A 22,055-nucleotide genomic window follows, 5' to 3' on the forward strand; every position below is an offset into this window, starting at 1 on the left:
AAAAGCAGGATCCTGAATCAACCTGTGATGACAGGCCTGCCATGATGGCCATCTCAAACACCCCTCTTGCAGGAGCCACACTCCTCCCTCAGCATGATGTGACTGTCATCAGTGCTTGTTTTTTAGGCCTAGCCTCAACCCAGCCCCAGAGTGTTCCTGTAATAAACAGCATGGGAAGCAGCCTTACTACCCTGCAGCCTGTCCAGTTCTCCCAGCAGCTGCACCCATCCTACCAGCAGCCACTCATGCAGCAGGTCCAGAGCCACATCAACCAGAGCCCCTTCATGGCTACCATGGCACAGATACAGAACCCCCAAGGTAAGAATGGGAACTTATTTGCTCAAACCAAAAAAAACACCAAACCCCACAAAGACTCAGATCTGGAGAACTTGCTGGGTGCTCAGGCTTGCAGCACTCCATTTTCCCCTTCTATTATTGTTGGTCTAATTATGCAATTATTTTTCTCTTACATACACCCCACTGTCCCTCCACTCCCACTGTTCCAGAGAGAGACAGTAGGGCCACATGCGTGAGAAGAACAACTCAGCCAAACTGGTCTCATGCAAAGTTACACATCCACATGATCTTGTTTTCTTTCATGCACAGCTCTCTATGGCCCCAAGTCTGAAGTGGCCCAATACACACATACAGGCCTCTTGCCGCAAACCATGGTGATAACAGACACAGCCAATCTCAGCACCCTGACTAACCTGACATCAACTAAACAGGTAACAGCCTCCAGCATGTGCCTTTGTTCCCCCACCTTACAGCTGCACCAGCCTGCAGGTAGCTCCTTGCTTGCTGAAGCGTTTTTGGGTGTGCAGTCTATGCCATCCCAGCAGGACGATCTTTCTTATCTCCTTGCCTAGCTGGTACTAGCTGCCATACTGGAGGCATTACAGCAAGCTCTTCACTGCATCATCAAGGAGGATTTAATCTCCTTGGAAACAGTGCCTGCTTGCTCTTCTCTTGCGCCTGGTAGAAGGGATGCAGAATCCAGGCCCTTTTAACTTTCTTTTCTCTAGGCTTTCACATCTGACTCAGAGACCCACACAGAGTCTGGGATGCACACACCAGTGTCACAGGTGCCAACAATACATTTACAGAATCAAGACACAACTATCCAGCACCTTCAGCCAGGCCCTCGCCTCACCTCAAGCCCTGCTGGTGAGAGCAGCAGCTACTGTTATATCTTAAACCACATATTGCTTAGTTTCTCTTGCCAACACTGTAAAATCCAGTTAGAAAATGGTAACTGGGGCTCACAATTCTCTATGAGGGCTCTATCGGTGTCTTTGGGGGTTTGAAAATCCAATACAAGGAAAAGAGTCAGGCTGCAGTCTGTATAAGGCCAGACTGGGGAAATGTGACCCTTCTTCAGAATATAGAGAGGAAAACAACCTTAAAATTTTTTACAAAATCGGTGTCCATGCATGCCCAGCCCCGTGGGCAGTTTTCAGGGCTGAAAAGCCCAAGATTCTCTCATGAAGATACTCCACTTGGACCTTTCCAGTTCCAAGAGAAGAACTAGGATATTAATCAACTAGAATCCTCAAAACCAAACTCTCTGAAGGTTGTCGTCCTCAATGTTTGCATGCTAGCTTTAGACTCAAGCTAGCTATACAGCAGCACACAAAATAGAGAAAAGGAGTTATGACCCTATGAGCATGTGCATGATGAAAAGGAGACTGCAATAACAATTTGTACTTAATATCTGCCTGTGCCTTTGACAGTGTCCTCCAGCAGCCTGGTGCTGTACCAAAGCTCCGACTCCACCAACAGCCATAGCCAGCTGCTGCCATCTACTCACAATGTCATCGAGACCTTCATCTCCACACAGATGGCATCCTCCACTCAGTAATCCTGACAACTTGCTCCAGGGTGACTGCTACGGCCAGCCTATCAGGTGCAACTCCAACTGTTTGCCATCTCTGTCACAGTTGCCTTCCACGGAAAGGAAAAGCTACTGTGCTTAGCTGACCTCCAGCCCCTACTGCCTCATGCAAATCCCCTACTCAGCTGCCTCACCAAGAGAAGATGTCTCAGGCTCAAAACAGAAGCCATGAAAAGATGGTGCTGACACTGCTAAAACCCGCTGACACTGCTAAAACCGACTGCCCCTGAAAAAAACAAGCCAACCCAAACCCCATGAGCCAGCCTAGAGTGACCAGATGCCCTTTTGTGGCTGCCCAAGAAGAAATCCCATTGAGACAGGGATTTGAATGCAGTATGGCAAAGCCAGCAGGGCATGGGTGGGAGCATTCTGCTCAGCCTTCATCAAACTGGGCCTGTACAAGCCTGCCAATACCAGATTGACCACGCAGCAAAAAGCAAATCTGAGCTGCCAAAGAAGTGACTCCATCTCTAAAACACTCACCTGCTCTGCTGTAAATAAGCACCAATGGGAACTATGAGAAATAACAGCATCTTGGAGGCAAGAGTGGTTCCTGAGCACAGTGAAAATCACAAAGAAACAGATTCAGGAATGGCTTGGCACAAACCTGTCAGTATGCGATCACTGACTACAAGCTACAAATCCTTTAATTACATACAAGACCGCCAAACATTCTCAGTTAAAAATGACCGGCTCTAAAATCATGCTATCCTTGTGGAAATGGCTTGGTTATTTTTGGATATAGCTCTGCTTTGTTTTAAATGCAGAAATTAAAGTCTAACAGCAGCATGGAGATCCCGGTTCCCTGCACTATCTATGTGGATTCTCATCTCAAGTTTTGCTAAATGACCTGGGGGATGGCATTCGCCACAGGCTCCCGACACTGCACAGCACCCGAGAGGTTCCCACGCTCCTCAAAGAGTGGTGGTTCCTTCAGCTGTTCTCTATAATGCCAGCCTGGATTCATTTTAGATAGCACGGTTCATTCTTAGCCTCCCTGTAGGCTGGGTTCTGTAGTTCTTGATATGCAAATAATTACCCTGGGGTCTAAGAGTCTTACCTGCACTAAGTGCAAGTTTTTAGCTCTGAGGATCTACTTATATAATTCCTTTTCTAAATATTCCTCTCTTCTCTATTTACTCTCAACCATCACATCACTGATACGTCACTAGCCAGACACAAAAAAAAGCCTTAGTTAACATGTTTTTGTCATTGTGATTGAAACAGAGCTTTGAAATAGAGCTGTTCTTTCACCTGTGAAGTGAATTAATATTCTTGAGACTAGGCAGTGCTTGAGGCCCTTAAAAGGTTAAGATACAAGGGAGAATTAAAAAAGCCCAACAAACTCTTCCACTACCATGTCTAGAAATTTCAAAACTGCAGATGACCACTATAGTTTGTATTGATGCAATCTTTCTCTACACACCATCAACCACCAGAAACGGATTTCAGTAACTGGATTCTCCAAGGAATTTTATCCTAGAATTGTTTCTCTATCTCCCATGTGCATCATTCACATATACGTAAAACTTCAGTTAGCATAATCACCATAAAACATGCCAAAAGATAATTTTTAGCCCACTCTGCCTTTGAAACCCTGGGTGCCAGCTTCAGTATTCTGAAGTCTTAACTGGCTTTAAGACAAATAATCTCTGCTGGCACATTCAGCCAGATTAGAAGCCAATTTTAACTTGGGGTTTTTTTTCCATTTTTGGATGCCAACTGCATGTTCTTGATTAAAAACCAGCAAGGGTCTCACAACAGGAAAGAAAACTTCTTGGGCTTTCCCACGTTCAAAAAGCAACATTTTACTATTTCGGTCTTTCTAATTTGGCTTTCTGGTCTCCTGAACAAGGACAATAAGTTGGAGCCACTGAACCCCAAACAACCTTTAAACCAGAAGTGTAATGGTCCAATAACAGGTAATTTCCTGAAATACAGGCACTAAAATATAAATAGACTTAGAGCCAGTCTGAACACTACCAAAACTCACTGTATTTCAGAGAGACAAAAGTCATAATCAACTAAAATAAGGACTAAACCAAAAAATGCCATACAAAAAACTATACATGAAAAGAAATTTCAACAGACATGACTTGAACAGAACTACCTATTCATAACAACCTGGAAACAAGATTGCTGCGCACACCGTGTATACGTAGGTGCCCTGGGGAAGCACAGATTACAGAGGGATTAGTAACGTGGCAGGTTTCAACAACAGATTGTTATGATTATCAGAGGGAAAAAAAAAGTGGGCCCTGATATCCGACAGGCTGCTTTTGATAAAGGAGTTGCCCACAGGCCAGAGTTGTTATTATCAGGCATTAGGATGCAGCAAAGGAAAAAAGGAACTGATCACCTGTTGCCTCACAGACTTTCTTCAGGACATAAGATGTGATGAACAGACCAGGAGGGACCCAGCTACAGTTCTATCCCTCTGTCAGGCAATTCTGTGCACAGTATTTAATCCTTTAACACTACGTCTGCATAAGCAGCAGCAGAGATAACTAGAACAACGTTCCCTTCCCCATGTGGACGCCAACAACATAGGAAGTCACTTAATTGGACTCTCAGGCCCCTGAGCTTTTCAGTTTTTTGGGTTTTTTTTTTTTTTTTTTCCCCGGTATCTTTTATCCATCATGATCACCTGCCATTTGCCGAGCAAAGTCTTCAATCTCTTTTTTTCTTCTTCTTCTTCTTCTTCTTCTTTGCAACCCCTGGCAACATTGAATTTTCTGTGTGACTGCTGACCTGACTCTCATGCTGTCCATTTGCAGACACCAACCCCGACAAACCTTTGCTGACCTGGTCACACTCTGCTGGGTCTATTACTTTCTCTTGAATATTGTTCTCCCCCCTAATTCTCTTTTTCTTCTTTTTTTTCTGGCTGTGCTCTATATAACCCTGGCTCTGATCCCTGCTGGAATCCTGGGACAGTGCAGGAAAAGCACTTTGCTTCAGAATGTCTGTGGCTGACACAGCAGCTTCCTGGTACCTTTGCCACTCTTGGTCACTGTCCATGTCACTGAAAAGATAACAAAAGGAAAGGAAATTACGCTAGGCTTTTGCCTTGAATTTACCCAAAGCACAAACAGCACAGTAATCTAATATATGAGCTCCTGATAAACACCTCGTGGGGCTCCAAGACAGCGATACCTACAGTTAGCATTTAACCAGTTTTAAGGCTGAGGTGTTCTTTACATACATGAGAATGGAAAATAAATCTCACAAAAATTTCTAGTTCCCCAGCACCAAAAAAACAAACAAACAAAAATCTGCTCTAGTCAAATGTAGGAGTCATGCACACTTCAAGGTTTTCAGCTCCCTATTCCCTTGGGAAAGTCCCAGCTGCCTCTGAAACGTGGGATGCAATAGGAGCAATGCAGATGATAGCGCCTCACCTGGAGCTAGATGGCAATTTCCTTCTTGCTGCAGGGCAAGGCTCGGATTTCCCACAGTCTCCTGGGACAGAGGAAGAGAAGAGTCGAAAACCTAGAATATGTAGAAGGGAATTCTAGCCACAATACAAGAAAGAAGTGAAAGCAATCAACAGCAATCTCCCTGTGAAGCCTCGCTAGGGGCTTACACTGTGAGAGGCACGAGGCACAGAGACCTTGATGTTGAAGTAACAGCCTGTGCTAACCAAACAAATTCTCTACTGCGAATGCTTATTAGCCAGTTGGATGCACAACCGGTGGTACAGGGTAGGATCCATCCCAATTGTCATCATTTAACTAACAATGTCACAAAACAACCACAACAGCTGTGACAAGAACTTACCATCATCTCCAGAGCCAGACCGTGGCACAGAAGTTTGAGCAGGTGGTGATGACTCCTTCAAGACAGTGATGAAACTAAACAAAACCCCCTAGTCAGATCTTCAACAAGTTTGTGCAAATTAAGCTAAAGCTGGGTATTTTGAGGAAACAACTACAAGGAGATGTTACATAGCTTCTTACTTTTTTCTTAGTGAAGTCATCTCACCTCCCTGCTTCCAGAGCAGACAACATCTCCTCTCCTTAACCAGGTGTGCCACAAGGTTGACTTAAAGGCAGCATTGCAAGACACAATTCTAAACAATGGGAATTCTAGTTCTCTGGGCCATATTTACACACTAAATAAAGTCAGAGGCTTACTGCTGGCACAACCCTGAATCAGGTACTGGATTAGGTTGTAAGAGTAAACAAAAGATTCTCATACTGGCCTTTAAATGATGAAAGTGCTAAGGCACCCAAATTCTACTTTTTCAACCCCACTTTCACCACAGAGGCAAATGGAGACAGGCAGTGCTGCACAGAGAGCCCTCACGAGCGGGACACTACAAGTGGGCCAGGTTAGTTCCCCTTATATTTTAAGTCTGCATGAAATACAGAAATGATGGAGGCAAGAAAAAAACCAACTTTTCCTCCATATCACAGTGGCATTCAGATCTGTAGTTTCCTGCTTTTAGCGTGCAAAAACATTGCCATACTCTATCCAGAGAACAAATTTTTTAGTATTCCATGCCAATACCCATCTAGCATTGCTCCCAGCTTCTTTGCAACGTGTGCTCTGAACTCTGGTGTCGTCTGTAATTCATTTCCATCCTCATCGTGACTGTTCACCTCACACCTGTTTAAAAGAAGCATAATGATCACTTCTTTCAAGGTCAATAACATCTAGCACTTTCACCCAAACAAGAGATAAAGGTGTAAAACCTCACACCCTCTAGTAATCAATTCTTACTTGATAGGGAAGACTGCTAAGAAAGCAGCAGTAACCGTTCAGTTCCCAAGAGAGATCTAAACATTATTTAGTCACCTCCATCATAGTTAGCAGTCAGATGATTTTTGTCATCGTCATAACCCACAAAAGCAAACCCGTGACATCAGGACATCCTTTCTCCTGGGAGTAGTTCCTGTGGATACCGCCCCAACGTGTGCAAAACCTGACCCAGGACAGAGGGCTTCATTAAGTTGCCCGGCTGGCAGCCTTCGACACAGCCTATAGAAACGGCTCAGATGCAAGACAGCATCACGCCCACCGCAGGACTCCTAATTCAGCTGTTGCTTTCCAGCTGATGAGTGCTTGGCTTTGCAACCACAACAGTTTTTGAAGAAAACGGATTTCTGTTATATGTAACTGAATCGATTCCTTCATGGGACACTTGGAGAGTCAGATTTCCCGACACTTGGCACTAACGCCGTCAGTGATGGCAGTAACACATTTCCAACTCCCACATTCCTCTGCTGCCAGAAGGGGGAGAAATGTGTTTTAAAAGGACTGCTTGCTTTTTCAGACGTAGGCGTCCTTTCAGGTTAGGGTTGGCCCAGCTCCTGAGGCAGCAGGCGGGGAGCATTGCGGGTAGTAACTGTGAGGACCGCAAAGACACCATATATTAAATTTCCTTCAGAGAAAACAAGCGCGAAAGGCGAAGTAAAATACCTTCGGCTCGGCCGGGCGGGCGGCAGCCGATCCTTCCCCGGGAGCCCTGGCAAAGGAAGAAGCACGGGCGGGTGAGGGCCGGGAGCTGCAGCCCCGCCGGCCCCCGCCGCTCGCCCCGCGGCGCTCACCGCTGCGCGGCCCGGCCCGCGCGCCGCCGTCCCAGGCCGCCTCCCGGAACCGCGCCGCCGCGCCGCCGTCCGACCCCGACTCCGAGTCCGAGTCGGCCCCGAGCGCCGCCATCGCCGCCATCTTGAGGCCGCCGCAGCCGCGGGGCACGCTGGGCGCCGTAGTCCGGCCGCGGGGTACGCTGGGCGTCGTAGTCCGGCCGCGGGGTACGCTGGGCGCTGTATCCCTCCGCGGCAGTTCCTGCGCCTGTGTTCCTCCGCCTCTCTGTGACGGGAGCCGGTGCCTCACGGTAAAATTGGGGGGTGGGCGGCGATGAAGCGTGGGCCAGGGCTTCCTCAGAAACAAGACAGCCTGGGAACGAGCGTACCAGCGAAGGGAGCCAAGCCACGCGGGAGCCATTAGGATACGTAAAGCGTGGCAGGCAAAAAGCATCCGGTCCCTCCATCCCTGGCAGGCAAAGAAACGCGCGTCTTCTCTGCCTGTGCCTTTTGTGACTGCTTTGTCCCTAAGTCTGGAATGACGAGTTCCAAAGGTAGCAAACATCTCCAGAAAGGCATTAAATTTTTAACTGGCGCCTGAGGGCTGCGTGGGGGCTCAGAGAGAGCTGGCGGCGGCCCCGCGAGCTTCAAAGCTTCAAGGCTCCGAGGTCAGGAAAAGCCCCGCTGCGGGCCGGCTCCCCAGCAGCGGTCGCTCCCCGAGATACGATCCGGCAAAACCGGACGAGTTCAGTCGCGACACAAAAACAGCCTCGCGGCCTCCGGCTCAGGTCCCGCCCCGCCCCCTCCCGGCGGCCGCTCGGCCTCTTCCGCCGCGCGGCGCTTCCGGGCGGTCAGGTGACGGCGGGGAGCGGCGGGGCCGGGGGCGGCCGGGCCGGGCCGAGGGTGAGCGCAATCGGATCGCCGGGCCGGGCCGGGCCGAGCACGGGGGGAACCGAACCGAGCCGCGGCTTGGGGAGCTCGGGCGGCGCGGCCGGTCGCAGCACGGGGCTCGCTGCGGCCGGGCTTCTCGCGCTGGGGTCGCGCGTTTGTGCTTTTCTCTCCCGTGAGATGCGGCCGGCGCGGCTCGGGTCGTTTGTTCGCTCGCTGCCAACCCGCCGAGCGCCGGTCGCTGGGTCAGTAGCGCTCGGGCAGCGTCGCCCAACTGGCTCTTTCGGTTTTCTCTTTCCATATTTTTTTTTCCCCTTTGGACTCGATGAGCTAAGGGTATAAAATCTTGGTGCAGAGATTGATGCAGCGTTTCCTTGGAGCCTACATTATGCCAAGAGAATTGTTTTAGTCATCTGGGTTTTCTTGTAGTGCATAACAAACTCTCGTATTTGCGAGAGGACCAGGTGCCCCCCCCAACCCCGGCACTGCCCGGACCCATACACGGAAGCTGTAAACAGCCCAGCCCTGCGAGTCCGGTAACGAAGCCCGGTAACGGAGCCCGGCCGAGCCAGCGAGCGTGTGAGCGCTCAGAGCCGTGTGTCGGGACCGCTGCGGGGTGGTGCTGGCACGCAGGCACGCAGAGCAGTACAGGTTACAGGAACGGAAAGGGTGAACTCGCAAAATGCTTCCAACGCCTTAAAATGTAACCTGTTTGGGCGGCAGAATAGAGTAGAAAGGCAGCGACAGATAAATGTGTGTGTAATGATTAACAGCAGGACTTCAGTCGTGTGCTTACTAAGGGGATCTAAAAATGACTGTCAAAAAGTACGTGTACTCTCTTCCAGGCACTGTCAACAGTTATCAGTTGAAGTTACCTGCTTGTTCTACTTGAAGCTTAGGCAATTGTAATAGGTTAAGAATTGGAGGTTTGTTACACTTACGAATGCATTTGTATAAACTCTGATTGTTATTTTTACATTTAGATAGAATTTCTGATGGTAACATTCCTTTTATAAAATTTGTCATATGTGCCTGAAAATTACATTGTCATATTGATAAGAAAAATTACTTGACAGGTTTTCCTTTAGATTTAAACAGCAAAAAGTTCAGAAATTGAATCAGAACTTGTTTCAGAAACAAGCTAAATCTGGATTGTCTCCGTTTCACTTATTCTAGATAAAATAAGATTCGTTGAGAAAGAAACATAGAAAAGTGTCTGTCCACTGGGATTTTAATGCAACAGTGCTCTTATTTTAATTTCTTTCTTATGTATTAGGTATCACAAAGAGGAATAGACTTTGGGTTTTATTAAAAAATTGACCACAGTCCTATATCCTCATCAGAAATTTCATGGAAGAAGGTTAAATACTTTAGATATCCGAATGTTGTAGTGCTGTGTACAGGTATTCTACAACTGTCTCATACAGGTGACATTACCTTCTAATCCATATTCCCTATCTGCCTTTCTCAGGTTGAGTTATTGTTTACCTGCTGTGTTTCCAATGCATTTTTTTCTATGTTTTAACTTTATGGTGAAATCTCTCCCAGTCTGTCTCGAAGTGTTTCTGTTGTATTTTTAGAGTCAGGTCAATATATTTTGCCAAATGCAGTCATTTTTCATTTACTGAGTTTAGCAACACAGTAGCCACTGGGTTCGTGTTATCCTGGTGTGCAGTTTCTCCCACTAGATTTTTTCAATTCTTTCTTACTGCCTGTTAGTGACATTTGTACAAGAGTATACACCACACACAGACCTTACCGGTTTCTTGCCCTCACTTCTGTCATGAACCTCCTGTGTTCTCAGTTTTCAGGAGACTTTCAAGTCCTCGTGTGCTACCTGCTATCAGAGGTCCAGGTTCACCAGCTCTTTCAGTCATGCTTGGTTTTTACACAACTTGATGGGATTTGTATCTTCGCTTCCATGTCTTCATTACACTTCCCCAGCCTTTTTTATTTAGTAAGACTACTTGAAAATGGACTGTTTGTTTCTGATATTCATCTGTGGCCACTCTTGATCCTTGGATGTAGTAAATGTCGGTGATCCAGTCATCTTTGTAACACCCTGTTGGCTATCATAGGGGTCATGATTTAAAGGAAATAAACAGCTAATACAGATGCTTTTCAAGTCAAAAATATGCCATTTTCCTGTAAATATCTAGAGAGCAAAGAAGGAAGAAAGAAAAAGGAGAAAGTCTTTGAATGCTTGAAGTTAGATCACAGATGTGTTTTCACTTGTTTTGTTTGTTGCTTATCATGCCTCTATGGTTGATTTGCAGACCTGATCTAAGGGACAAGGGTTTAGCAAACCATCTCTAAATTCTGTTTACTTAACCCCAAGAATCACATTATAGCCCAGTGTACTCACGGTGTTCCTTTTGAACTTTAAATTAGAATGACAGTGGGGTTGGTTTGGCCTGTTGTGTTGGTTGGGTTTTTAATTTGTCATTTGCTTGTTTGGGAGTTTTTTCCCCAAAAAAAGTTTTGCCTCAGAGTTTAAGTAGTTCCAGTGACACTTCAACAATATTGAGCTTGTTCTATACTTGGAACAAGTTGAATTTTCAGTTGAACTTCTACTTTAGGATTCCTAGACCACGCCTGCAAGTGGCACAGCGCGTGGTTATTGGATGTAAGTTTAGTCATTGCATGCTGTTCTATGCTTGTTTCTTTGTATGTGTACAGTATGATTTGCAGATTAACAAACTCCAAAAGTGCTGCAGTGTTCTGCAGAGAAGAGCTAATGTTTGAGAAGGCATTTCAGAGTAAGACTGATTATGTTGTTGTGTTTTGATATGGTTTTGCTGTTTTCAGTTGGTTGTATTGTAGTAGGTCATCAGGCCCAGTCAGCCTGTGGAGAAATGGTTAGGAGAGGATCCCAGTACAGGCTAATGAATGACCTTCCAGGAAAGCACATTCGGTGTCTGCTGTGCTATTTCAGTTTGATCTTTCTTCCATCTCAGCCATCTTTATTCCATTACATTACTGATAGTTCTATGGATTTCTCTATTATCCTTCTTCCTAACTTAATGATTTAATTATTTTTCATCTTTTAGATGAGTCTCCAAATTTCTGGTGTTAAATATACTGAGTTTAATTTGGAAAGAAGGACTTCTTTTCACACATTGTTTTGGGGGACACAGAACTTCATTTATTTGGCTCTTCTACGTGTTTTCCATGTGTTATATGCTAAGATACAAGAACCAAACATTTCTTGTGCCCATTCCATAAAATGTTGCTGGTGGTTTTTACAATGTGCTGAACTCCTTAGTTTTAAGGAGGTTTTCTTGGTGTCAATATTAATTCCCAGCAAATATATAGAGGTCCAAGTTGGTAAGTTTTCAAGCATTTGACTACTGAGTAAGATAGGCTGAAGATTCTGATAGTAAGAGTGTGTGAAAAATCCAGGTATCTTTAGTGTGTAGTTTGTGGGCTGGCAACTTTTCTGTCTGCCTTGAACTAACGTGGATTTTAATTTTGTACAATGAGCTGCATTGCTACTGAGTGTAAATGAAGCCATGGTGTGAAATGTTAGGAGTCAGCAGTGCTGGAAGCAGTATACATTGGAGAGCTGCTCTTGTGGGACGCTGTTGAGAATGATGTAACTAAGTGAAAAAGCTCTGCAAAAATATATTTCACTTGCTGTAATTGGCTGTATTCATTGCAATACCTTTGTGACGCTTGAGTATGATGCTTTCTTGACTGGATAGTGGGATTGTGTTGTATGAAAAAAAGCTGTTGACAGTAACAGCTAGAGAGACCAAGGTTTTATTTTGCTGCTAGTATTGCTATAGAGAGGGGACACTGAGGAAAGCCTTTAATGCTTGGGGGGTAAGTTTGCAAAGAAATTGGCTTCTGAAAACTTCAGGTTGCCCTTTAAAAATGCTTAACTGTTTGGATGCTTGCTAGAAGTTCAGATAATCACCTTTGTCTTTCTCACAGCCTTATCTCATATTCCTGCAGCAGTGATGTGATGTCAGAGTTTCATGAAAAGCATGGTGGAATATTTGCAACATTTTTATTTTAGTACAGTAATTTCTGTAACTGCTGAAACTCTCTTAGCTCTTGAATTAAAAATCTTGTAGTGTTTGTTTCTGGAAATGTAAATGCCTTGTGCTGACCTTCAGAGTTTTAGATGCTGTGGACATTGTATATCAAAAAATTGGACAGTAGAGGTTGTTGCTTCTGAAATAAAATAAATGGTGTTCTTTGATAAATATGATGTTATTGAGAGGTGAAAGCATGTAAGTAAAATTAGAACACATTAAAGTAAAATCTTTAATACTTCTCTATTACTACTAGATTAGAAATGTTTAATAGCTTGAAAGTACTTGAAATGTTTGATAGTCATATCAACACGTTGCTGTGATAGCAGCAATGTACTGCACATGAGACAAATCAAGTACTAAGCTACCTTTGCTTGCTGTTATTATCATTAATAATCCAAACTAATAAACATTGAACTTAAAACTGTGCATTAAGTCAGTCTGTCCAAACTGTGAATTGCTTCATGATTAAATCCCATTTCAGACCAATCTCATGGTTATAACTTGCAGTGAGTTTTTGGAGGAGCGTGTGTGACAAGTCGAGCTCATTCTTCTCATGGCAAATGGCATTTACAAGAAAATATAATGGGTTTGTTTCATCCGTGGATCTCAGTCACTTGTCGGTAGCTTTAAAATACAGGTCACACATCAGCCAGGTCATACTACAGGACTTTAAAGTAGCTTAGTTTCTAAAAAAAGATTCCTCTTGGCTATGTTAAACTAAAACCATCAACAGTAGGATTCAAGTGCTTAGGTAAATCACTACCAGCTTGGAACAGGGCAAGAATGCAGTCTTAGGATGCCAAGAAGTTCTTTGTTGTTTTTGTTTTTGTTTTTTTTCCCCTTTCTCACTGCTAGGATTCCAACAGGAAAATTCTTCTGACCTTGTGTCTGAGTAGCTCTTGAGGATGGCAAGCAAAGGACCCACGACGTCTACATCAGCAAAGAGCTCCAGTACAGGAGGGACCAGTGGCAGCAGTAGCAGTAACGGTGCTGGGGAAAATGCTAATCAGGACAACACTTTTGAATGTAACATCTGTCTAGACACTGCCAAGGATGCAGTTATCAGCTTGTGTGGGCACCTCTTCTGGTGAGTACTTGACCCCCACGGGTAAACCAGAACATGTGGATATCTCTGATCGCATAAGAGCCTAGGACTGCCATAATTCTACACATCAAATACAATGTCTTGTACAAAATGAGTAAGGACCATGGGTTTGGTTCAGGAGCAGTTTGGTTTTGCTCTTTATGCTTTTCTTTGCTAGTTTCCCAGGGGGTGGGTTCCTGGCACCTTAAACTTACTATATTTCTGGATTATTTTGTAAAAGCTCATAAACAAGCAGCCCCACACAGACGGTTCAGTGCTCATTGATACTGCTTGGTTTTGTGTGTTATTTTATTTGTGCTCTCTGGTCTAGCATAGATACCTTGTTCAGACTTAATTCCTTTCTAACATGTGCATACCTAAACCTGCATATGAAAGTGGGTTCTGGGGGACAGGTTATAGTTTTCATACGTCCTACGAGCTTACTCTTTTTTTTTTCTTTTCCTTCAAAACCGTAAAAAAAAAAACCTACATAACAAGCTTTTACATGTGGACTATTTCTCTCTCCCTGTGGTACTGCAGTGTGATACTAACTGCTCAGGCCTTTGATCTGACTTAGGAATGTATCACACAATTAGCATGCAGCTTTTCTTATTTGGATACCTTGGGCTAGAGTATACCCTTTCTTGAAACTGTTAAGTAGTGACATGGCCAAATGTGAGTTTTTTTAATTTATATTACACAGTAGGCTAAATTATGCTCTTCAATAAAAAGAGCCCTAAAAGGACATTTTTTCTTCTGTGTAATTATACCTAACATAGGAAAATCCAGGTTTTTATTGTAGGAGGAGATAGAAAATGACTTGCTGATGGCATATTAGGATAAAATTAGATAAAATTATTGCACAAAAGGATTTGGAAGAATGGAACCTTAGAATTAGCATGTGTGTTGTCTGAACAGTGTTGTCAAGACCATTTTGAATGCAGATGGCTACTTAGCAGTTTTATCTCATCGCTTGCTTGTTTGTCTTTGACATTTTTAAGTTGCCATATTAATTTGATCTTTAGAGTAGTTCTGTATAATGGGAATTTCTCTGCCCTGGGCAGCTGTGTCTGATCTCAATAGCTAAACCTACACTGAGTGTCAGGTTGGACGAGAGGATCCCTGAGGTGCAGTCCAGCCTGTATTATTCCATGAGTCTGTAGATGTGGCCGATGTTTTAGCTAAATGTCACCTGTGTGACTTCTATTAGGATCCTGAAGTCTCATTACTGACATCTTTCTCGTTTGCATCTTAGTTCAGGGATACCTTTTCATCATATCAGAAGAGAAAATACGTAAACATGAAGATTAATTAGGCCTCTATATGGGCTGTTGGTATGGATAAGAACCCAGGAATCGAAGGTGATATGCAGAGAATCACATTAGCAACTTAGATTGCATAACCTGACAAGACCAGTGGAGGTGGGTCTTGGGCTGTGCTTTCAAAAACTATTTTAATGGGAGGTTATGGAACTGGCCCGGCTGGATTCCAGGATTATGTGCTATCCGTGATACACTTCATACATTTGCTGTATTGAGTTGACAGTAACTAACACTATTTTCCTCTCTTTTTCTGTGAACGAATTGTCCTGGGAATGCTCACAGCTGGCCTTGTTTACACCAGGTAAGACAGTTTTCCTTTACTTTGTCTTTCATCAGCTCCTGTTACACAATAAAGCCCTTGGTTCTCTGGAGTATCTCCCCCTCTTCTCAGATGTGCTTCTTTCTCTCCAGGGCAATAGCCTGCTAATGCAACTTCACGCACAACACCTTGCAATCTGCTCTTTCAGAAAAAAGAAAACTCAGATTCTGTTCCACTATTCCTGGTTTTGGGAGGAGAATTACCGTAGGCAGTTCACAGGGGTTTAATTTGCAGGCTTAAGCCCTGGGTGTTATCATTCACATGTAGTGTCGTACATTGTGACACCATTATGTAATAGAAAAGGTAGATGAAAAGAGGGTACCTATCCTAGCCCTTGCATGTTGTCGTTTTCATGATCTTTTACTAGTTTTCTTATCATTTCTTTTTTTTTAGTGGCTAGAGACTAGGCCAAACAGACAAGTGTGTCCTGTATGCAAAGCAGGAATCAGTCGGGATAAAGTCATTCCTCTATATGGAAGAGGTAGCACTGGGCAACAAGACCCCAGGTAAGAAACTTAAATTCAACTATTTTTATATAGAAGCTGAAGATGGACCTTTAGTTTAAGGTCTTAAGATGAAACTATCAGTGCTGGGTTCACAATTTGAAATACTCTGTCAGAAGACAGATGGAACTAATGTTTCTGCCAGATATTTCTGGCTTTTACAGGGCCTGGATTTGCTCACTTTATTTCTTGTTCAACTGGCAATTTATTTTTGTTTGGCGTTAATTATCAGTTACAAGTGGCAGGTTGCAACAAATGTGATCTGACTGGAGAAGCATATATAAAACGTTCATGTCCTCAGTTTCTAGCCTTTGCAATGGGACTTCCTTAGAAGTGCAGTATCTTAATTCAGTGATGTGATGCTAAAGGTTCATAAGTTGGGTGGTCTGCTCACTTGTGCACTGCCTCCAGCTTTGCCACAGCATGGCCCTGTGAGAGTTGCTTTGTGTTTGTTCTGTCTTACTAGCCAGGCTGTTGTCGATACTATTGTCACGTATCCTTGCACCTGAGCTCATTTCACAATTTCTTGCAGGGAGAAAACTCCACCACGACCCCAAGGACAGAGGCCTGAACCAGAGAACAGAGGGGTAAGTGAAAAAACAAGCTTGAGTGATAAGTTGTTTTTATTGATGCTGGTTTTTATCCATCCCAGAGGAAATACTGTGTGCATGAGGTCTTGTGTGAGGATCCTATAGCTTACATTTCTTGCTCATCTCCAGTAGGTTGTTCATGAATAATTGATAGCTGAGGTGTGGCAGAGAACTCCATGCCCATACTACTCTTCAGCATCTCAAAGAATGGGCTAACTTGAATTGTGCCTCATGAAAACAGCCCTGCATGGCATCACTGGAAATGCTCTTTATACTTGATTGTTCTCCATCTATAAATACAAGGAACACTTTGCTTTGAAAATTCTTTGTGGAAATAGATTTCTTTCAAACTCTACCTGTCATGGTAATATATGATCCATGTGTGAACTTACTTTTTTTGGCATTGACACCTGTTTCTAGCATTTCTCTGGGGTGTTACTGTACCATTGCATTACAAGCAAAAGAATGAATATCTGTTGGATATTTGTTAATTTGAAGAAGGTTCTGTGGTTTTGTTGAGGAGGTAACATAGGGTGAACATAAACAGCAGCTGGCACAGGTTGAATGGCTGTGGGAGTAGCCAGTCGGACAGACCACAGTGTTCTTGCTGGATGGCAGCGAGCATGACCTGATGAAACAATTACATAATTTCCATGTAACTCAGCTTGGGGTCCTTAGAGAGCATTTGCATGCCTCATGCTTCTAGCGAACAACTCTGCTGGTGTGATTAAGGAAAATTTTTATATTAAATGTATTGGGAGCAAATATATTTTATATTAAATGTATTGGGAGCAATAAGAAGGCAACTCCCCAATGAGAACAAACTGTTGCTGTTTGCCTTCTTATTTAATAAGCTTCTATACCTGGTTTGAACCTTTCAGCTGGTGCTGCTATAAGCCAGTGGAATCTGATATGAGGACGTGGCAGTGGTAATGCCCTCTCATTTCCTGCCGGTGCAGGACCTGCCATGCAGAGTGCTTTGCTGTCCCCGCTAGCTAATGGCGAAGTGCTTGAGAAGAGTCATAGTCAAAAGACTAAAAATTAAGGATCAACCCAGAAATGTCTGGCTTTTTATTCTATGAGTGAAATCATCTTTGTCCTGCTGTTTGGATGTGACAGATCAGAGGGTTTTTCCAGATTTGGTGTCACTGTTTTTATTCTGAGATGAGGGCAGTTCGCTGGATTACAGGATGTGGCAGCTGTGAGGTCTCCACAGTCTTTAAACCTGATGCAACTAGTTAGATTCATATACAGTTGGTTCTCAAATAGGACACCACTTTTATATGGTAGGATTCATCTTGATTCAGAAGACTTCTCTCTTGACTTGGTGTTGTATTTTAGTCCCATATGGATCCCATAGGGGTCAGTGTTGTTGCATTGTAACTCTTCGTTTTTTTTCTTCCTTTCTTTATGTCTTGCATTGCTGCCCCAGATGACTGTATCTGACAGCTTAATTAGAGTTCCGCTGGTAATTTTTTTTGTGCTGTTCTTCTCTATAATGCTCTGTGCCTCTTTCATGGTTTAGCCCCAGCTGGCAGCTAAGCATTGCTGCCACTTGCCCACTCCCTGCCTTCCTCCAGGATGGGAAGGAGAATCAAGAAGTAAAGTAAAACGTGCAGGTTGAGATAAAGGCAAATGAAGAGAGAATAATAATAATAATAAAGAATATACAAAACAAGCGATACACAATTCAGTGGCCTCCGGCCATCTTTCTATGTGTATCCTGAGCATAAGCATATACTGGCTGTGCTCCTCCCAGCTTTTTGTGCACCTGTACACTTGCAAAACGTGGGAAACTGTGAAAAGGCCTTCATCTCTTAGCAACAGCTAAAAACATCAACATTGTCAACATTCTTCTCATACTAAATCTAACCAGCAGCTGCTAGGAAGAAAATTAGCTTTATCCCAGCCAAACCCAGGACAGCATCCCACTGGCAGTTTGTCACTTCACTGAATGTTTAAATGATCCATATGTATCATGAAAGTCGATGCAGATTTTTTTTTTACAATGCCTTTCTTATAGTTATTTGGCTAATAGCTATTAATACAGGATTATTAATACATCGTTGAGACATTCTAAATAGAATTGTTAATGTTGATTTTGATATATTGTCAGATATATACTATTATAAGTTGAGAAACATTACAGAAGTGCTTTTGTTTTGTTTTGAATTGCAGTTCCTAGTGTTCATTTTGTCAAATTTTGGGTTGCTCTGGCAAGTCTGATACTGTGTGAAACAGAACTGAGGGCATATTTAGCTCTAGTGTGGCAGACTGAAAGGTACCAGACAGTAGGATGCTGCTTCAGCCGCAAGGGAGAGCAAGAGGAGATAGCTGCACTTTTACCAAATATTCTGTAAAAGGCTTTAAATGATTGGTACCTTTTTTATCTTTTGTTGTTTTGTTCTCTGCAGGGATTCCAGGGCTTTGGATTTGGTGATGGTGGCTTCCAAATGTCATTCGGAATTGGAGCATTTCCCTTTGGTATATTTGCAACAGCATTCAACATAAATGACGGGCGACCTCCTCCAGGTACCATACATCCTGTCTTCTCCCAGAGTCCTGTCACAAACAGATGTTTTACAAACTCTCTTGTAATTTCTAAACAACTAGCCTGCTAAATGGCAAAACTTTCTGAAAAGTAAAGTAAATAAGTGTTGTAAACAGAACCCCAAAATGAGGGAAAATACCCAGTGGAGAACATAGTCATTGGCTTACAGGTTTTGTATGAGTGCTTGTACAAGAAGGAAGTTTCTCACTTCCATGTGATTTGCTGAAGGCCCTCCCAAGACCAAAGTTGAGAGGGACGGTGATACTGGGGGCTTCTCCCCTTTAATGTCCCCTCAGTACTCCAGTGGGTGCCCTCTGAAAAATGAGACAAGTTGGAATGGAGTTTCTAACAATAATAAAAAAGTCAGTAGGGGTGTAATGAAGGAGACTTGGTATCCTGAAAACAGCAGGAAAGGGCCACTTCCTGAGAAAGAAGAAATATAAATTGTTGCTCTCTACCACAAAATAACAAGATTAAAAATGGTTCCTTTTTCAGAAATTTATCTCAGAAATGGTCATCTGCATTTCACAAGAATTAACTTTTTCATGAAATAATTTCTTAATTAAAAAAAAGATTGGATTATTTCAAGTATAGCGGCCTTGCTCACTAAAAATTAGGTAATTCCCAAAAACAACTTCTCTGTCTGCACCGTAGGCAAACTGAATCCAGCTGTTTTGAACAAGAAGACTTACAGCCCAGGGTTTTCTGGACTTCCTTTGTGAAAGGTTGTGCCTGGCAAATCTTTACCTTGTCGCACGACATAGGAATTCTGAGAAGCATGTCATATCACACCTCTGTGGCCAAGACCATGCGCTGCCCTTGGGTCAAATTAACTTGCATTCACTGTGCCCTGAAAATGTGCATGGAGGTGACTGTGCTAAGGAGTCTGTAAACATGTGCTGTTGTAACAGCCGTCATGTAACCAACTATTTTATCTGCTTTTCATCTGTGGATTCCATACAGCACTTCCATAAAGTCTGCTTTTCATTAGTTCTCTTGGTCAAAGCTATACATGTAGCTTTGACCATTATACCATTTCCTTATTCAGAGATGTTTCAGCTTGATCAGGAGGAGCACTCAGACCAAGGTAAAGTTCCTTAGGACGGAAACAGGGAACTTAACTTAGCCTCAGCAGTGAACTCAGTGGTGACTGAGCTCAGCACTGTCCCCAGGAGAGCTCTGAGCAGACTTGCCTGTACTCTTAGCACTTGGAGCAGCCGGCTGCTATTATTCAGGAGCAATTTTACCAAAATTCCGCTTCAGGGAGCTGATGCTTGTCTTCCTCCTGATCTTCCAGTGTGGGTGGCAAGGCTGAGGATAGGAAATAGCAACAGTTTCTCAGCAGGTGGATTCTTTGCATCTCTCTCAATTTCTGAATATACTGTGTTAAGAATATACATGATTCCGGAGAAGAGGAAGGAGCTGAACTGTTTTTCTATTTCCTGTTTTCCAGCTGTTCCAGGGACTCCTCAATATGTGGATGAGCAGTTCCTATCCCGCCTCTTCCTGTTTGTGGCTCTGGTGATAATGTTTTGGCTGTTGATTGCGTAAATCTTTTTCCATTATTCTGTATATTCCTGGCCAACGAGGCCACTGAAACAGTTACAAACTGCATCCCCATCCCATTTTAAACCTCTTGGTGTCTGGTTCTGTAGCTAACTATGGGCTTCAGGAATTGGTGGTACCACAGCACAATGAGGAATCTCGCATTTTTGCACCGGAGTTGGAAATTAAACGTGGGTTAAAAAGCGTATTTCAGCTCACCTATCTTGTACAACAGGTTCCTGCCACAAACCACGGGCCTAGCTTTTGAGCTCCGCTCCTAAAAGGAGTGCTGCTTTGAAATCATGTGCCAATCAGTGACACCAGGTTGATGTGAAAGACACTTGCCCCAAGGTAGAGTGGGCAGGTAAGGAAACTTCTGCAGTGTGATTGCCACGATGGATCTGCCAGAGCTGCGGATGTTATTTAAAGTCTTCACATTCATGTCCAGCCTTCTTCAGGAAATCATCTGCAGCACTGCTGAGACTCTTTGGGCACAGCACGTGATGCAAATGGAACCAGGTTTGGAAACTGGTTTCTTTTCTTGCTGTTATTCCCTGATGTGGTGGAAACCCCCTCCTGAAACAGTTCTAATGGCTGTTAGAAGAAGGGATACAAATTTATGCTGCAATTTTTTAAAGCCTGAACTTGCTGTAGCCAGGCACGAAGATTCTCTTGTTGTGGAGCCGGGTCGGGTTGCTGAACAGTAGGATACCGGTCTGCCTCACCCAGCCCAGTTCCTCACTGACAAAAGTGTTGTCTTCCTTGGTTCTGCACAGCAGCCTATGGCTGCACTTGTGGATAATCCCCTCACAACCTTGTCACTGTAACTACATTTATTCTTCCCAAGGCTTTGAGACTTTCTACACAAAGTCTTGTACTCCAAATAAAATCCTGTTGTGGATCTGAGATCAGCTTGTTTGGGGAGAGAGGAACAAAAGGCATCTTTACATGAGTTTTGAGGTTAAACTTGTTATACTGTAAAACTATACAGCAGGAAAAAATGAGATCCTGCCTTTGCTGGTGCATGGCACGAAGGGAGCATTTGGAGGAGCTTCTCTCTGCAGGTGCGTGCGGCTACTCCTGCCACTACAGAATGGCTGTAGGGCAACAGGGTCTGCAGTATCTACCAAAGATAGTTCAAAGTGCTGGAAGAGAGCACAACCATTCATGTGCTGAGGGGAAAGTGTTTCGGAAGGTGAGCACTCGCCATTTTGGGATCCTGCTGGGTGTATAGCTTTAAAGAGTACCTCTGGTATATTTGTGTAGGTTCCTTCAAAACAGCAGATATGAGAGATTCCCTAACGAGATGGGCAGTTTTCACATTTCTCTGACCAGGCAATTCCATTTTTTTTCCTTTTAATGTTTTTAGATTATTTTGATTCAGGTCGCTGGTAGTCATAAGGATTTCCTGCAAGGCGACCATTGTGACCTCCCTGGCAATGGGCAGGCAACTGGCAAAACAAGCCAACTCATAGAAACTTTGTTTCAATAGCTGTTTTTTTCTAGGGTATGGATGAGGTTCCTGGGCAGGACACTTCAATTAATTGTTGTAGAAGCTTATTTATGTAATTACAAACTGTTCACTTTTCGAATCAAGACAGAGATGACTGAAGTGTAACTTGCCTACCTCCGAAGTTCCATCTGGCAGGTAGAATGCTGCGGAGTTGCAGCGTTTTGCCACATCCGGGCAGCTGCGTGCGGGACTCGAGGACAACCCGGCAGAGCAGGTGGCCCGGCTCGCCGAGGCCGGAGCGGCGCCCGCCGCCGGCGGCTGTCGCGTGGCGCTGA

General features: G+C 43.9%; 3 protein-coding genes across 5 annotated transcripts in view; 2 read left to right on the forward strand and 1 right to left on the reverse strand.

The window, feature by feature from the left end:
- Positions 1-3,231, forward strand: part of HNF1A (HNF1 homeobox A) — a 15,936-nt gene extending 12,705 nt beyond the window's left edge. The window contains exons 7-10 of the mRNA XM_069871439.1: positions 127-318; positions 607-728; positions 1,026-1,167; positions 1,734-3,231. Coding sequence (XP_069727540.1) covers positions 127-318; positions 607-728; positions 1,026-1,167; positions 1,734-1,861 — 584 coding nt within the window. The 3' untranslated portion in view covers positions 1,862-3,231. The remainder of the gene's footprint in view (positions 1-126; positions 319-606; positions 729-1,025; positions 1,168-1,733) is intronic.
- Positions 1-7,843, reverse strand: part of C17H12orf43 (chromosome 17 C12orf43 homolog) — a 27,533-nt gene extending 19,690 nt beyond the window's left edge. Inside the window, exons 1-6 of the mRNA XM_069871240.1 lie at positions 7,447-7,843; positions 7,319-7,364; positions 6,407-6,505; positions 5,675-5,748; positions 5,296-5,386; positions 4,542-4,919 (exon numbers count right to left, since the gene is read on the reverse strand). Of these exons, the coding sequence (XP_069727341.1) occupies positions 4,565-4,919; positions 5,296-5,386; positions 5,675-5,748; positions 6,407-6,505; positions 7,319-7,364; positions 7,447-7,843 (1,062 nt within the window). The 3' untranslated portion in view covers positions 4,542-4,564. The remainder of the gene's footprint in view (positions 1-4,541; positions 4,920-5,295; positions 5,387-5,674; positions 5,749-6,406; positions 6,506-7,318; positions 7,365-7,446) is intronic.
- RNF185 (ring finger protein 185) lies at positions 7,678-21,173 on the forward strand. 3 transcript variants are annotated; one of them, XM_069870648.1, is made up of 7 exons: positions 7,678-7,733; positions 13,209-13,440; positions 15,042-15,060; positions 15,472-15,584; positions 16,114-16,168; positions 18,586-18,703; positions 20,176-21,173. In XM_069870648.1, the coding sequence occupies exons 2-7, from the start codon at positions 13,259-13,261 to the stop codon at positions 20,271-20,273; spliced, it is 585 nt and encodes a 194-aa protein (XP_069726749.1). In that variant the 5' UTR covers positions 7,678-7,733; positions 13,209-13,258; the 3' UTR covers positions 20,274-21,173. The 3 variants fall into 3 exon arrangements, with proteins under 3 accessions (XP_069726749.1, XP_069726747.1, XP_069726746.1); XM_069870646.1 differs by lacking the exon at positions 7,678-7,733 and adding an exon at positions 8,264-8,325; XM_069870645.1 differs by lacking the exon at positions 7,678-7,733 and having other exon boundaries at positions 12,806-13,440.
- Positions 21,174-22,055: the final 882 nt, after the last annotated feature.

This window comes from Phaenicophaeus curvirostris, chromosome 17, assembly GCF_032191515.1.
Source record: "Phaenicophaeus curvirostris isolate KB17595 chromosome 17, BPBGC_Pcur_1.0, whole genome shotgun sequence".
NCBI lineage: Eukaryota > Metazoa > Chordata > Aves > Cuculiformes > Cuculidae > Phaenicophaeus > Phaenicophaeus curvirostris.